Source organism: Lagenorhynchus albirostris, chromosome 7 (genome assembly GCF_949774975.1).
Source record: "Lagenorhynchus albirostris chromosome 7, mLagAlb1.1, whole genome shotgun sequence".
NCBI classification, from domain to species: domain Eukaryota; kingdom Metazoa; phylum Chordata; class Mammalia; order Artiodactyla; family Delphinidae; genus Lagenorhynchus; species Lagenorhynchus albirostris.
Window position 1 is genome coordinate 100,542,410 of NC_083101.1, and position 13,961 is coordinate 100,556,370.

Below are 13,961 nucleotides of genomic sequence, written 5' to 3' on the forward strand. Positions count from 1 at the left end.
TTTTTTTAGTGTTAGCTTAACTGACCAAGGAATATTTATGGAGATTTCTTAATTTAAAATATACAGACATTTCTAATATATATATATATATACAGACATTTCTTAATTTAAAATATACATTTTTATCCCAGGGATGCAAGACTAACTATAATTGAAAAATACTGCAGGGTGTTTCTAAATACACTTTTATTAATAGATATTTATGGAGAAATAAAAGAGAAAAGGGATGAAACCAAAAAGGAGAGAAAATATAAGGAAATGGTAGTAAGGAGAAATGTGAACACTTACCGTTGTTTTTAACTTAAACTTTAAGAGATGTAAGCTGTCAATTGTCAGGCATCGCTTACATAGGACCAAGCAGTCCCTGTTTCCCACGTTGGCAAAAAACAACCAGGGCAGATGCAGAAATGAGAAAATGCAGGGCCAGTACAATTTAATTAAAATTAGAATTTATTAAATAATAGAATTGAACTTTTGACAAGTTAGTGGTCCAGGGGATGAAGAAGCAGAGTTTTTCATTGTCTAAAAAATGATATCCAAGGAAAAAGAAAAGAGCCTGATTTTTCTACTAGTACCTGCCAAAGACAACTGTCTTATTTGATTCCCATGTTCCCATTAACAAAATGAGTTTGTTCTCAGTCTTCAGTTTGCATGATTTCAGACATATGTGCACCTGGGGGAATTGTAACTTTCCCTAAAATTCAGGCTTCCTGCCCATCCTGTTAGGACTTATGGACAAGTGGGAGCCTCCTTTTCTGGTGTGGAATTTAGAAACCCACTAACTTCTGAAAGAAAACCTACTGGGGCTGGTAGGGAAGGAGATGGAGAGAGGTAACCTCTCCAGAGCGGAATCCAACTTTTGTCTCTCTAGGGAACTCCCTGTGTACTGAAGACTTAGAACTTCTGAGTTTCATTTTTACTTTAATTTGAAGTTGTTTAGCAGAAACCTAGAGGTGGATAGATTCTAATGGCCTACACGCAAGGCAAACACACACTAATATATTTAGTCTATTTACTCAAGAGGTTGAGCTGTATACAGGAGATAAAATGCACTTACAGTGGGGCTTCCCTGGTGGCGCAGTGGTTGAGAGTCCGCCTGCCGATGCAGGGGACACGGGTTCGTGCCCCGGTCCCGGAAGATCCCACACGCCGCGCGCGGAGCGGCTGGGCCCGTGAGCCATGGCCGCTGAGCCTACGCGTCCGGAGCCTGCGCTCCGCAATGGGAGAGGCCACGACAGTGAGAGGCCCGCGTACCGCAAAAAAAAAAAAAAAGCACTTACAGTGAGGGAAGAACTAGAGTGTGATGGATATCTTCCGGAGAACAATTGTGCCTCCAGGAAAAAAGCGCTCCACTAGATACTGAGTCCCAGGGAGCGCAGCCCGTGGAAGGGGTGGGGGGCGCAGATTACCCCCTGCAGGAGGACCTATTTCGCACAAGTCCTCATGACCTCTTGGTCCTCCTTTTCCAGGCTCTTCATCCCCCTCCCCTGGCTCATCTCTTTTTCTCCTTCTTTCCCCACCTGCTGCCTTAAATCGGGGGATCGAGGCCCTCCAGAGCACCCCCATCACCTCCCTATTCCCTGGGGCTGCTGCACACAAATTAAGGAGCCTCTCAGCCCCTGTATTTGAGGCCTGAAAAGTCATCTGCCTCAGAACTACTACTCTGACGCCCGAAACTGCCAGCCACCCTTGGCTTTCCTCCCTCCCAGTGTTGCTTCGTGGGCGGCTGGCGGAGGCCCCACGTTGCGTCTCTCGGGAGGAGAACGCCCCCAGGGCCTTCAGCTGGATGGCTAGTCGAAGGCAATTCCTAGTCCCAGGGATCGCTCGGGAGAGAAATGCCATCGGGTGGCCTATATTTCCTCCACGGCGGCGCTCCCTCATCCCGGCCGCGAAAGGTTAGCGGAGAGGCGGGACCGAGCATCTGTTCAGGGTGGCGCACCCGAGCCAAGACGCCTCACCAGGCCCTGACCCCCTGAAGCGCGGCGGGCAGATGGCCCTGCGGGTTGGCGCTCGGTCCCCCCCCGCTGAAGCCAGAGCTGGCCTGGGGTACGTGGGGCGCGGGGCCCGGGGGCGCGCCGGCGTAGCCGCCGCCGTAGGGAGCACTGTAGGCAGCGCCCGCGTAGCCGCCGAAACAGGAATAGGGCGCCGCGGCCGCGCCATAGGGGCCGGGGAAGGCGGGCGTGCGGGGGCCCAGGCAGGGCTTGCCATCCCGCACCAGCACGGGCACCGCCACCCGGCGCGGCGCTAGCGGGTGGCCGGCCAGTTCCAGGGACTTGTCCTGGCGCTGTCTCTTGCACTTATAGCGCCGGTTCTGGAACCAGATCTTGACCTGCGTCGACGTGAGCTGCAAGGCGCTGGCCAGGTGCTCGCGTTCCGGCGCTGACAGGTACCGCTGCTGCTTGAAGCGCCGCTCCAGAGCCAGCACCTGCGCCTGCGAGAAGAGCACGCGCGGCTTCCGCCGGGGCCGCCCTTTGGGATGCTCCGAGCCATCCCCGCGCGCGTCGCCGCCGCCGCTGTCACCCACGTCGCGCTCCTGCACTCGGGTCCCGTCGCAGGGGGGCGAGGCTGCGCTGAGGCCGGACTCTAAAAGCACAGGAAGGAACACCGTCAGCGCCAGCCTAAGGCTCACCCGAGAGATTCTTACGCTGTTTTCAAGGGACTCCCCTCCCCTCCTAGTAGCCTTCACTTCGGTTCCCCGTCTCTCCCTTCTGCTGACCCCTCACCCCGTCCCAAAGCTCGTTCCTTTCCCCCAAGCTCTGTCGCTTTTGCAGCTGCTGGAACATAATGCAAATTGTGACACTCAGTGGTACCCAGTGTACAGTCGTTTCCCCAAAGATAGACTCTTGATCCAGAGTCTAAGCTTCATTCTCTTCTTAGAATGTCTGTAACTGGGCTGTTCTCTGTAATTGAAATTCTAAAGTGTGGGCGAGTTTGGGGAAACTTTTGCTGCGAGCCTATTAGAGACTGACTTTAGATTGCTCTTGGTGGGGAAAGAGAGAGACAGAGGCAGAGAGAGAGAGAACCAAAACTCGGTGACATGCTTGCTCAGAGGCTCTCATCTGCCTGGCTATCTGTTGTGGCCCGGCGCGCACCGCAGGGTACTTGGTTTCTAGCCCAGGCGCCAGGGTCTCCAGTGCCTCCCACCTTCACCTCATCTTTGCTCACATCCTTGTCTCTTTGGTCATCAGATGCTCCACTGGCACCAGGAACCCTTCCCATCTTTCCTGGATGGGATGCTCTGTATCCAAATTAACAACATAAAATAAAATAAAAAAATATTTTCTGGCTGCTGATTCTTGGCTCGGAAACTGAGGTTCTCTTTGCGGGATATGTAAAGTTAAAATCCACATTTGGCTTTTAAAAAGCGTCCTCTTTCTCCTTTGGGGTCTCCCGGGAGAGCGGGTGGCGTTGGCTTCTCCCGGACTTCCTCTTCGGGTCGGGCAGCGCCCTCGAAGATAACCCCTGGGCGACTGTGCCCGGGGGCCTCCAAGACGCAGACTTTCCTTCCCTTCTTCCCACATCTCCTGATTTGGCAGAGCTCTGCTTTTTATCCAAGGGTAGGTAGGAAGGAAATGCTGAGTTTTCGTGGAAATTCACGCCAGGAGAAAACCGGGAACGTGAAAGGATGTATGCTCTTGGCGAGGCGGAGCAGGAAGCCCCTAATTAGAGCCAGTACTACTTGGAATCCGACTCCAAATCCACAACCGCGCTGGCGCAGTCTCCTGGGGCAAGGGGCTGTTTGGTATTTCAGATTGAGGAAATAAAACTTCCTTCAGAGAAGCCTGTGCTCAGACAAACTTAGGACATCTCTCCCCGCAAAGAGGAAAGATATTGACGAGGGTGTGTTTTCTTAGCAAATCAAAAAGTAACAGCTGGCCTTCGGTGACTCTGTGGAACAAGCAGGACCCCATTTGGGAGTCGCTGACCACGCAGACCGAGGGGCTGCAGGCCACTCCGTGACTTCCCGGTCACAGTTCGGAGCCCCTCTCACCCTGCGTCCCTGCAAGCAAGTTGAGGACGGAGGAGGCGCACAGAATCCCCCAGGGAAGATCCCTTCCACGCGCGAACGGTGGCTGCCATGGCCCCTGGGCTTAGTTCCTGGAGCCGGGCGCCGGCCCCTTCTCGGCGACAACCGCAGCCGCAGAACAGCGAGCTGCCCCGGGCGCGCCAGGGGAGGAGGAAAGCCCTGCGGCTGTCTTCAGCTGCCAGGTGACAGCAATGGTCAGAGGAGCGTGACCCCTTTTTCGGCAAAGCCGAAGTGAACGGCGAACTGTCTGAGCAGCGCTGGGAGAGATTAAGGTTTAGGGTCCGCTGCAGAAAATTCACAGGTTTCTTTGGGAACACAGCAAAGTGTACTGTTCTCCAGGCTCCTGAAGCAGGTGAATAACCAGCCTGCAAGTCGACGAATAACCCTGAACCAGCATCTTAATTTTCTTCATGTGGTTAGTTTGAGGCTCGAATGGAGTGTCCGTGGCACAGCCTGGCCGAGGAGGCCTGACCTGCGAGGTGCCTCTCGGGAGCCCCCACACCAGCACGGAGGCTGCGGACCAAGACGCAGAGGTTTGGAAAGAGGAGTAGCCTTTTCATCCCCCCGAATGTCGAGCCTCTCCCGCCAAAACTTCCCGGCTGGCAAGAGCCAGCCCAGCACGACCCCCCGTCCACCTCGTCCCTTCCTGCCGCTGGTCGCAGATGCCTTGGCCTCTCCACCAGCGCACAAGGTTGCTCCTCCGGAGACCAGGCGCTGAGACTCCGCTGGAGTCGTCTCCCAGACGACTCCCAGAACAGCTAAAACGCGAGCTGCCCTTACCGTGTTCCAGGCAGAGGAACGACTGGACTGGCCAGGCCACTCGGCAAGCCCCAAGAAAAGGCTGGGCTGGGATTGACCCCAGAGCCTACGGAGTTTCCACTCCCAAAGCGCCCGGCTGCTTTGATGGCTACACTTTCAGCAGACGGTTTAGGGTATAGAGGGTGGGAGACGGCTGGCAAAGCTGGTGGTGATGGAGCACAGCTAAGATACTGTAGAGGGCTTTGCTGTAAGAAAGAGAAGCTGGAGTTTCTGGGAACTGTGGCTGTGGGTCGGCGCGGGGGGGAAGTGTCTGTGGGAATCAGAGGACTGGCTGTGGAAATAGTGAACCCTCAAAATTCAGGACCTCATTTTCGTTAGGATGTCTGGAGGAGATGTTAGAGGGGGCTGAGAGTCCTGTCTTTCGGACTGTTCATGTGAAGGAAAACGGGGCTAGCCCTCGGAGCCGGGAAGACCAGGAGATGCGTGTCCCCCCACGAGCCGACTGGTAATAATCCACCCCACCTCTTGGTCTCCCTGTAGGAGCCAAGACCCGAGGGCGTACTCACGTGGCTCGCCCACCAGTTCAGCGTCCATCTCTGTGACTGTCTCACAGGGACCTTCAGGAGGCTCCGACCCTTCCTGCCTTCTGTCGCCGTCGCCGCTACCGGTGCTGGGAACCTCCGACCCTCGCTGTTCTGGGACCGATAGCAGGTACTGAGAGCTTTCCGGGCTCCTCCGTGCACCCCTGAGTTGCAAGGCCTCCGGGCCAATCTGCTCACGCTCCAGCCTCAGGATGTCATTGACCGAAAAGGGAGTGGAGGTGACAGGGTTCAGTAACATCCTGAAGGAGGAGGGGGCGGGGCTGGGGCGTCCCCGATCCCCACAGAGCGCAGCGCGCTGAGCTTTCCGTTTTGCCGCTGCAGACTCCGCAGACCCAAGGTCTACGATAGACACCCAGCGTCCCGTACTGCGCCTTCCTCTGGGCCATCCCTGCCAGTCGATTTACCGGGCCGGGTGACGAAACCGCGGACCCCCATTGGTTCCCGCAGAACCCACGTGTTAACTCAGCATCTTCCCCCGCCCCAGTCCTTTCTTCTCTCGCCCTTCTAATTCCTCTCCAACCTCCAGCCACCTTCCGAAAGGTTTGGGTTCTCGAAAGCAAGGAAAACGGGAGAGAGCCTGCGCACGGCTCGTATCTCGGTGAATACAGTACAAACGGGAGCTTCCCAGGTCAACCTTGGGTCCCTCGGGACTCTCCTAGAGGGTGTGCGGGGATGGGGGTGGAACCCTTGCTCTGCAACCCTAGTTGGTCCCTCCGGCCTAGCCTTAGCTCAACTGTCCAACGCCTGGCAGAGGAAAACTCAGGTGGAGACCGCTGGGCACCCGCGGGATTGGAGCTGCACGCGTGAGTGTAAGTGCGCGCACGGCAAGGGCCAGGAGGCTGAGAGCTCCTTCCAGGGAGCAGAGGCTGGACCGCAGAGGAGCGAGTCTGGACCCTCCACGGCCTAGACTGAGGTGGAAATGTCTCACTGAGAGCCGAGTCCGCATGTAGGGAGCCGAGATCCGCCACTTCCCAGGAGGGACATCTCAGACCTGGAGCGAAGAAAGGACTTGGGAGCTATATTGGGGGAGCCCCTGACCTCTTTATAGGCTCCGTGAGTGGGTAAGGAGGAGAAAGGTAATAGTCCCCGCCGGGGTGTAGGGGCCAGACAGGTGCTCACCTTGCCCTTCACGACCCCAAGGCCCTTCTTTTCCTCCCCTTTATCCTGCCTAAAGTTGATTGTCTTGAGTGTGTGTGCATGTGTGTACGAACGCGGCGCCCCACGAAGGGGTGGGAAGTTTTGACGAGCATCAAATCTTCGGGAAAGCTCCTTGGGCACAGCCGGACCGAGTAAAGGGAGGCAGTGTGTGCAGTGGTTATGCAGGTGGAATCCACAGGTCCAGCCCTCAGTCTGGAGCATATCAACTGTGGGCTTTGAGCAAAGTATTTACCCTCCCAATCTTAAGTAAAAAAAAAAAAAAAAAAAAAAAAATGGAGATAAGAATAAGCCCATCACAGGATGATTGTGAGAATTAAGAGATAACATGTATGAAAATATCAGCGATTGTTACTACTCACGCTACATGGTTCAGTCAAACATGATTCCGGGTCAGCAGTCATAGCACAGAATCTAAGAAGTTAAAAAACTTTTTTAAAATCCAAATGAGATCTCATTAGAATTCTTTTTGGAATTTCAAATACAATGTTTCTTAAATAAACCTTCTTAGGAGAATTCAATATTATAAGAACTCACTGGGCATAATTATTTCCTGAAACCCAGATAAACTGTACACATCTCCTCAGGCTAGTGAGCGCAAAATTTCTCGGAAAAATTCATGCAAATTTTTGGCAAATTTGATGGTTCAGTCAAGAAATAATTTCTTACATATCGTATCATTTAATCTTTACATCGAAGATATTCCCTGAGTGTTTCCAGCTTTCCTTTTCTTTTATTAGTGAAGAGTCGAAATCAGAGAGGTTGAGCGACTCCAGCGGTGGCCCAGCTTGTCAATGGCAAGGTGCACCAGGACCCCTGTTTTGCCAAAACAGAACTCCTCCCTCCTCCCCCCCACAAAGAGACATCTCTTTGTCCTCAGAGACATCGAAATCTTTCAATGACTCATACATTTATTTAAATTTTGTTATATTTTTTTTCTGATTATAAAAGTCATGCACACTTTGGAAAAAATTAGGAAAAGTTGAAAAGAAAAACAAAATCCATCCGGAGATGATATTTTAGCTCACTTCCTTCTTTATATATTTTTGCATGTATGAGCTCATAGGGGATATGTGAGCTTGTATATTTTAAATTTACATCATGAGCATGTGTAGCTTCTCTAAAGAGTTTTTACAGATATATTTTAAAATGGCAATATGATAGTCCGTGTTATGGATGACCCATAATAGACTGTTTATACTTTTACATTACAGCTTTTTTTTTTCTGTCGCTGTGAACAAGGCTTCAGAGAACATCTTCATCCTTGTCAACATTTTGGATTATTTCCTCAGCGTAAATATGTAGAATAAACAATGAATCAAATATTTTAACACTTCTAAAACATATTCCACGACTTTCTAGAAAAACAGTATTATGGTATCCTCCTCCCTCCAGAGGTGCAAGCGATTGTCTGGTTAGGCGTGTGTTTACAACCAGCCGGGCACCCCAAACACGACGAATTTAGAACCTTTCCATTCAGAGCACGCTGGGTAGGCGCTCTTCCCACTCCTCTCTGGGAGCCGGCAGAGTCCTCGCCTTCCAAGCTCGGCTGGGAGGGGAACCCGATTAAAAACTTTAAGTCACAAACCTTCCAGCACGTTATTCTAGAGTGGAATTCTCTCGGCGGACTGCCGCGCTCTAGGAAGTCCGCGGAAGTCGTAGAAGAAAGGGCACCTTGGAAGAAAATGACATCAGCAGCCCTGAGTTCAAATCCTTCTCTCAGATCCGCAGGCTTGCCTTTCTTCCCTGGTTTGCTGCCAGGATCAAATGAGATTTTGGACGTGGAAAGGATTGCTAACCCCTCTCAAGCGGTGCAAACACGAATCTTCGTTACCGAAAGAACTCAGGCTCCCCGGGGAAACCTGGAGAGCCGGGCCCACATCGCCCTCGCCCACCGAGGCCGGGAGAGCAGCGGGCCGGGAACCTGCACCTCGGCGCTCAGGTCTCAGCTCCCGGCGCTTTCCGCTCGCCCCGGCCTCGCGCCCCCGGAGTCGCCTGCCGCGGTTCGGGACCCCGGGCGTTGGGACATCGCGGTAAATGAGCCGGGCCTCCGCGTCCCACTTTTTCCTCCCCCTCCAGCGCCAGGGCGCATTGAGCTGTGCGCCCCGGGGACTGGAACCGCTGCGCTGATCTCGCCCCTTCCGGGTCAATGGATTGCAGCCGCGTTAGGGACAGCCCCGCGGCGGGAGGATGGTGCGAGCTCTCGGCAGCTAGCTGGAGCGCGGGCGTCGGGGAGGGGAGGGGAGTAATCTGGCCTGGTGGCGTGAGCAGAAAGGCCAGGAGTTCTGGGGCTCTCAGGCGCATCCCCGGACCCGGCGCAGCCCGGACAAGGAGGTGCGGTGTGTGTGTCCCTTGGGCATGAGTGGAGAAGTCATCATCTCTGTGAGGGGGAGATGGTGGGGGGGACGGTGTGTGAGCTGAGCGGATCTGCTTTACTCCACCTGGCTCACAACACAAAACGCTCAAACAATACTAGGTCCGCACATGTGTTTTGAGCGCCTACCGTGGGCTAGTTCCGTCCAAACTCTGAACATACTGGGGAAATGAGGGGCCTCAGAGCCTTAATTTTATGCCATTCTTTTTAAAAAAATTTAAATGAATTTTTATTGAAGTATAGTTGCTTTACAATGTTGTGTTAGTTTCTACCGTGCAGCAAAGTGAATCAGCTATACGTATACATATATCCCCTCTTGTTTGGATTTCCTTCCCATTTAAGTCACCACAGAGCACTGAGTAGAGTTCCCTGAGCTATACAGTAGGCTCTCGTTAGTTATCTATTTTATACATAGTATCAATAGTGTATATATGTCAATCAAATCTCCCAATTCATCTCCTCCCCCCTCCCCCATTTTACCCCATTCTTGCACAGGAGACAGACTCAAATCACTCCCATGATACCTGGCACAATCATATGGAATTTGTGCGCCATATTTATTGAAACTCTTCTCATCCACGGTTAACAAGTGTCCTTTTCTCCCCTATTTCAGACTTCGCCAAAACGAAGGGATTCCTTCTTTAAAATTCGATACGCAACAGGCAACTAACTTCCAGTAAAGTCCGGCGCTGGGGCCTGTGTGCTCACAGGAAATCAACTGTCTCCAAGGTCTTTGACGGGAGCTCAGGATCCCCATTAGATTGGACTCGGGCTCTGGGTCTGTTGTCACAGCTGTATCCCCAGGGCCTAGGCTAGCAACCAGCACATAGTAGCTCTCCAATCAACATTTGTTGGATAAAGGAATCTGCCTTGTTTGCTTGGAGATAGTCCTTCCGATACCCTGGGGACTGGTTCAGTAGAGTCTGGCCCTCCAGGAGTGCGGAGACTGACTTGCCATGGTTTCTATTGCTGGGGTTCTTTTAAAGATATTATAATAGCTTGTTTATATTTTGAGTATGTGAAACAGTAACATAATTCTAAAAGTCAAAATTATGCGAAAAGAAGTGGCCACACAGCTTTATCCTTTCGATTTCCGTTCCTCTTTCTTTCCTGGTTCCTATACACTCTCATGGTTTTTTCCTCTTTCTCTCTCTCTGTATGTTTTGCACAAATGAACAGCTACATGTATATGTTTCCTATTTTTCTGTCTTCCTTAGCTGACAAGGTAGCATAATATGGGGACTCTTTCTTGTGGTTATAAAGCAGTGACATTTATTAAGAGTTTTGTGCTGATATTATCGCTTCTGATTGCCACACAGGATGTCACAGCTGCAACAACGATGTCTATGCATTTTCTATCAATACCTACATCTCCTTGGCTCAAAATAAGCTAATCCATGTGTACCGTATACTCAGGATACTGAGTATCTCCCACTGTTCATGACTGCATAGATCTCCGTAGCCTTATTTTCACAGAATGCCTAATTGCAGTTTTAAAGTAAATCCTTTCAAAACAACTCATTGAGTTTTCTCTTTTTTTTTCTTTAAAATGATGGTGTCTTTTGAATGATGGTTTCTCATGTTTTCTTTTAGCTTAATTAACTCTATTTTACAGCTAAAGAACACAGATGATACCAAACTACACAACTACCAGAAGAAAATCAGACTCCAGGTTTTCTCACTACTGATGCTGGTTTTCTTTCCACCATATTCCTGTGTTACAAACACAAAGACATCACCCTTTACCTCTGCTGTCCCACTTTACTTCCCTCAAGAGTAGAAAGGAAGATTTAAGAAAAGAACTGGGAACAATTTGGCAAAAAGAACTGGACTATTTTATACATAGTTTTCTTTTTGATTTTTAAATCCATATTTACATCGCAACTCATGGATTCTCAAAATAACTCTGTGAGGTGCGTAAAGCAGTTATTATTTCTGATTTACAAAGAAAGAAACTAGTTTTCTAGTTTACAAAGAAAGATCAAGAAACCTGTTTTGAGTCACAGGTCTCCTCATTTTCAGGTTGGAGCTCTTTCTTTTACAGCACACAGACTAAGATGAATGCAGTTGCTTTGTTATCATCTTTTCTTATGTTTCTTCCTAGTTCTTTGCTCAGTACTTCTTAGAACACTTGTTTCTAAGGAAAATTCACTACATATTTTAAAATTTCACTGACACTATTACTCCAATATTTTCCAAATTATTCCAGTCAACTCAGTAGAATTTTCCTAGTGCCCATTACCTATGGGGAAGGTAATCACATAATCTAGCATCTAAAGCAGGACTCTTAAAAAAGAAAGGAAGCACTCACTGGATGGGATGTCAGGCATAAACCACAGCTGTTCCAGGGAAACTAGGACATATGGTCACCATATATATATATATAGTACTTTGCGAATACTCAAGTCACAGGGATAAATAGCACATATTCCAGAATCCTCCAGGAGTATCCAGTCCAGTAAGAGAGAAGCCAAGTGAACTTTTATGATGGGATGATGGGATGTCATCAGCACACCTTTATCTGGTACACTGGCGTTAATGTGTCTAATTTCACCTGCTTGATGAGGGAAAACATTCATCATCAACAACTATGATGTAGATCTGATTACCATATTTAACAGAGTGGTTCATCACTAGTGTACGATTTTTTACGCTGCCACAGGCAGGTCCACCTACAGTCACATGCCTAAGGCCCCCCTGCTAGCACAGGACCCTCCCCTGAATAAGGGCTGCTCCCAGTACCCATTCCTTCTAATAGCTACTCTCTCACAATTTGCTTTTTTCACTTAACAATATATCATATTGATTCAAAGAGCCCTTCCTTATTCTTTTTTACAGTTGCTTAGTACTTCATTGTGTGAATGTACCATAGTTTATCCAACTACTTGCCATTGAACAAGTATTTAGATTTTCCCTGTATTTTGCGATTACAGTGTTGTAATGAGTGACATTGTTGCTCTGTGGTTTTGTACTAGTAGAGGTATATCTTCAGGGCATATTCCTAGAAGTGGGATTGTGGGTCAGAAGCAAATGCATGTATCCTTCATACTGGCTTGCCAAGTTTCCCTCCAGAATGGTTGCACAGGCTTGCGTTCCACCAGCAATGTACGAAAGTGGCTGCCTCCTCTGTAGTAGCCTGGTCAAAAGAATGTATTATACCTTTTAATTTTTACCAGTCTGATGGGTGAGAAATGGTATCTCAGTGTTATTCTAATTTTCATTTCTCTGATTATTAGTGAGATGGAACATCTTTTATGGGATATAGACAGATGTGTGTATGCATAGACATATATAATATACATACAAATTATAAAAACACATAAATATATAGACATAAATACATTTAAGTTGTATCTTTCCCCCATTTTCTATCAATTTTTAAGAATTTTCTCTCTCTCTCTCTCATATATATATATATATATATATGTATGTATATGTATAGTGATTTGGCTATCTGTGCTATATGTTACGAATACTCTCTCCTGTTTGTCAGTTGTCTTTGAACTCCTTTCATAGTGCGTTCTGTCATGCATTTTGAAATGTAGTCACATGTATTCATCTTTTCTTTCATTGTCTCTAGATTTGAGTCGTCGTGAGAAAAACTTTTCCTGCACCCAGGTTAATCGCCCATATTTTCTTCTAGTATTTGTATAGTTTTGCTGTTTACTTTTAAATTTATTTGGAGTGCATTCCAGTGTATGGTGTCAATTGAAGATCTAATATTATCTTTTCCCAAATGGCTATTTTGGGACCACTTAACGATTTGCCTGAGGTGACTTTCAGAGGCGCTCTCTTCGAACCCCTGAAAAATCTGTGCAAAAATCTCAGGGTTAGAGGAGGAATATGGGTGGAGTGAAGAGCGGAACGGGGTAAGAGATTTATGAATTGTTTAAAAAACAACCAGTTTTTCAATTTCTCCCCGTCATCTCTCCACAGCCTCATTTTGGCGGCGGACACAGTTCAGTCTTGCTGCCAGACCGCGGGGGCTGGACCACCTCCAGTCCGGCGCTCGGGTGCGGCGCTCGTGGGACCCTGAGCCTCCTCCCGAGCGCCGGCCACACCTTCAGAGCATAAAAGACTGTCATCGGTGGCCCGGGGGACGCCAGGGCTCCTCTGTGAGGGGCTAGCCCTGTTCCGGGAGGCGCGGGCGGGAATTCGGGAGCCACAGGCGGGGGCCAGGCCCGGGTGATGCTGGAGACTCTTATCTGCACCGAGCTCCCAGCTCCATTTCAATTAACATTCCAGCGCCCGGCCGCCCCGCCGCCTGATAGCGCCGGCCACCAAGCCGCGGGAGCGAGTCCCCACCCCTGGAAAAATAAACTCGGCCCCAGCGGCTGTGTGTGTGTGTGTGTGTGTGTGTGTGTGTGTGTGTGTGTGTGTGTGTGTGTGTGTAGGACCTGCAGAGACCCAGATCAAATAAACAGCGCTGCCAGAGCTAGCAGTGCCGAGGCTTCGCTGCTGTGCCGTGGGGTGGCGAGTCTCGGTCGCGGTCGCCGTGGGCTCGGGTCCGGGTAACGTGATACCCGGTAGCCGAGGAGCAGCATTTGCGCCCCACACGTGCGCCCGGCTGCAGCGGTCCCTCCACACTGCGAGACCGCAGCTACTCTTTTAATAAACTGGCAGTCGGCGGTCTTGCTGAGCCTTCCTGATACCGCCAAAGCCTGTGAAATGATCAAGTGCATCGCTGCGTCCCCAGAGCCTGTGAAAGGAATTTCACACAGACTGCCTGACCTTGGGGATCAGGCAGATCCTTTCCCAGCCTTTTTAGTATCTGGTGTCTTGCTCAGCTTGGGCATCCATGATGTCATTGATGTCCCTTTGAGATAAGTAGGACAGATGTCAGCATCTCAATCCCAGGGATGGGGTGTTGAGGAACAGAGGTCCAGTAATTGTTTATAGCAATTTGCCTCCTGAGGGGGCAATGGCACGCAGAGCTTTGGGGTCTGCGGCTCCAAGTGGCACCTTCCTTGAGAGGTCACCACCAACTTGCAAGTTGCTATAAATGATATTCTACTAGCATTATTGTTATACCCTGCAAATGTAA

The 13,961-nt window shown here is 49.9% G+C and overlaps 1 protein-coding gene across 1 annotated transcript; it reads right to left on the reverse strand.

Annotated features, from left to right (window-relative positions):
• Window positions 1–1,954: 1,954 nt before the first annotated feature.
• NKX2-6 (NK2 homeobox 6) lies at window positions 1,955–5,626 on the reverse strand. The gene is made up of 2 exons (XM_060153587.1): window positions 5,353–5,626; window positions 1,955–2,583 (listed from the first exon to the last, which is right to left on the reverse strand). The coding sequence occupies exons 1-2, from the start codon at window positions 5,624–5,626 to the stop codon at window positions 1,955–1,957; spliced, it is 903 nt and encodes a 300-aa protein (XP_060009570.1).
• Between the last annotated feature and the right edge of the window lie 8,335 nt (window positions 5,627–13,961).